Raw genomic sequence first — 1,044 nt, forward strand, 5'->3', positions numbered from 1 at the left:
CCCCCACCGTTTATAAGTTCTGCTGTCAACGCGAAAACACTTTTTTTCGGTGGGGTCACCGGAAATGACGTCGCAATGGCTGAGTTTAAAATATTTTTCAACCAAAAWTTCAGAAAATGTTCTTTAAATATGTATCTTAAATGCTATAAAAAGTTTGAATAGGAATTCCATTTTTTACATAGAAAAAAAATTGTTGAAAATATGCTATTTTTTCCCGGTGTAAATCCATGTAACCCCTTAAATATCGAAGCAGTAACTAGTGTTATCACCGTGCTATAGCCGTTAATTTAATCTATCGTATAGTTTCGTATAATTATTTATGAAAAAAAAAGAAAAATATGTAAATGAAATATACAAATATTTAACGGTAAAAAAAGAAACTTTTTAATATACGTATTTCGAACTTTCTTCGTCGTTCGTCGTTAATATCGTTAACATTAAAAGTTTTACATTTTCATCTTTCATTATTTATTCTATATAACTTTTTGCATAGAAAAAAAATAGAAAAAAATATATCCAACATATTATTTGTAATATTTTTCCATTGCAGGAAGTTCTTCATGCCATCAGTGCGCCTAGCGGGCAAGTTCAACGCATCGTTATCTTCAAGAAGAACGGCGTTCAAGCCATGGTGGAATATCCTTTCTAATGCGTTTTCCGTGTAATAACTTCGATGTTCAACGGGAAATACGTTTCACTTGCATGATTTTCAAACGTTACGACGATAGAGCATTTATATACATTTTAAATCTTCATTTTAATAATCGCAAGTGGTTTTTTTTTCTTTCTTCTCTTCAAAAGCTGGTTTTTATATTTTTCAGGTAAAAAAAAAAAAAAAAAAAAAAAAAAAAAAAAAAAGACGATGTTATATACAGCTATAATTCCTTAACTAAGTTTCATCGTGATTACGTTCGATTCTGTAGATTCAGCCACAAGAGCAAAAGAAACACTTCATGGAGCAGACATATATTCTGGATGCTGCACTTTAAAGATTGACTTCGCTAAGGTTAGTATAGAACGAGATAAACAAGTTTTTTTTTTTTT

At 30.1% G+C, this 1,044-nt stretch overlaps 1 protein-coding gene across 1 annotated transcript in view; it reads left to right on the plus strand.

The window, feature by feature from the left end:
- The window catches only part of LOC106790214, an 86,182-nt gene that overhangs the window by 83,515 nt on the left and 1,623 nt on the right, over nt 1-1,044 (plus strand). The window contains exons 4-5 of the mRNA XM_014754965.1: nt 551-636; nt 910-1,030. Coding sequence (XP_014610451.1) covers nt 551-636; nt 910-1,030 — 207 coding nt within the window. The remainder of the gene's footprint in view (nt 1-550; nt 637-909; nt 1,031-1,044) is intronic.

The sequence above is a fragment of the Polistes canadensis genome, unplaced genomic scaffold, assembly GCF_001313835.1.
Source record: "Polistes canadensis isolate GaletaPanama2010 unplaced genomic scaffold, ASM131383v1 scaffold_224, whole genome shotgun sequence".
Classification (NCBI taxonomy): Eukaryota; Metazoa; Arthropoda; class Insecta; order Hymenoptera; family Vespidae; genus Polistes; species Polistes canadensis.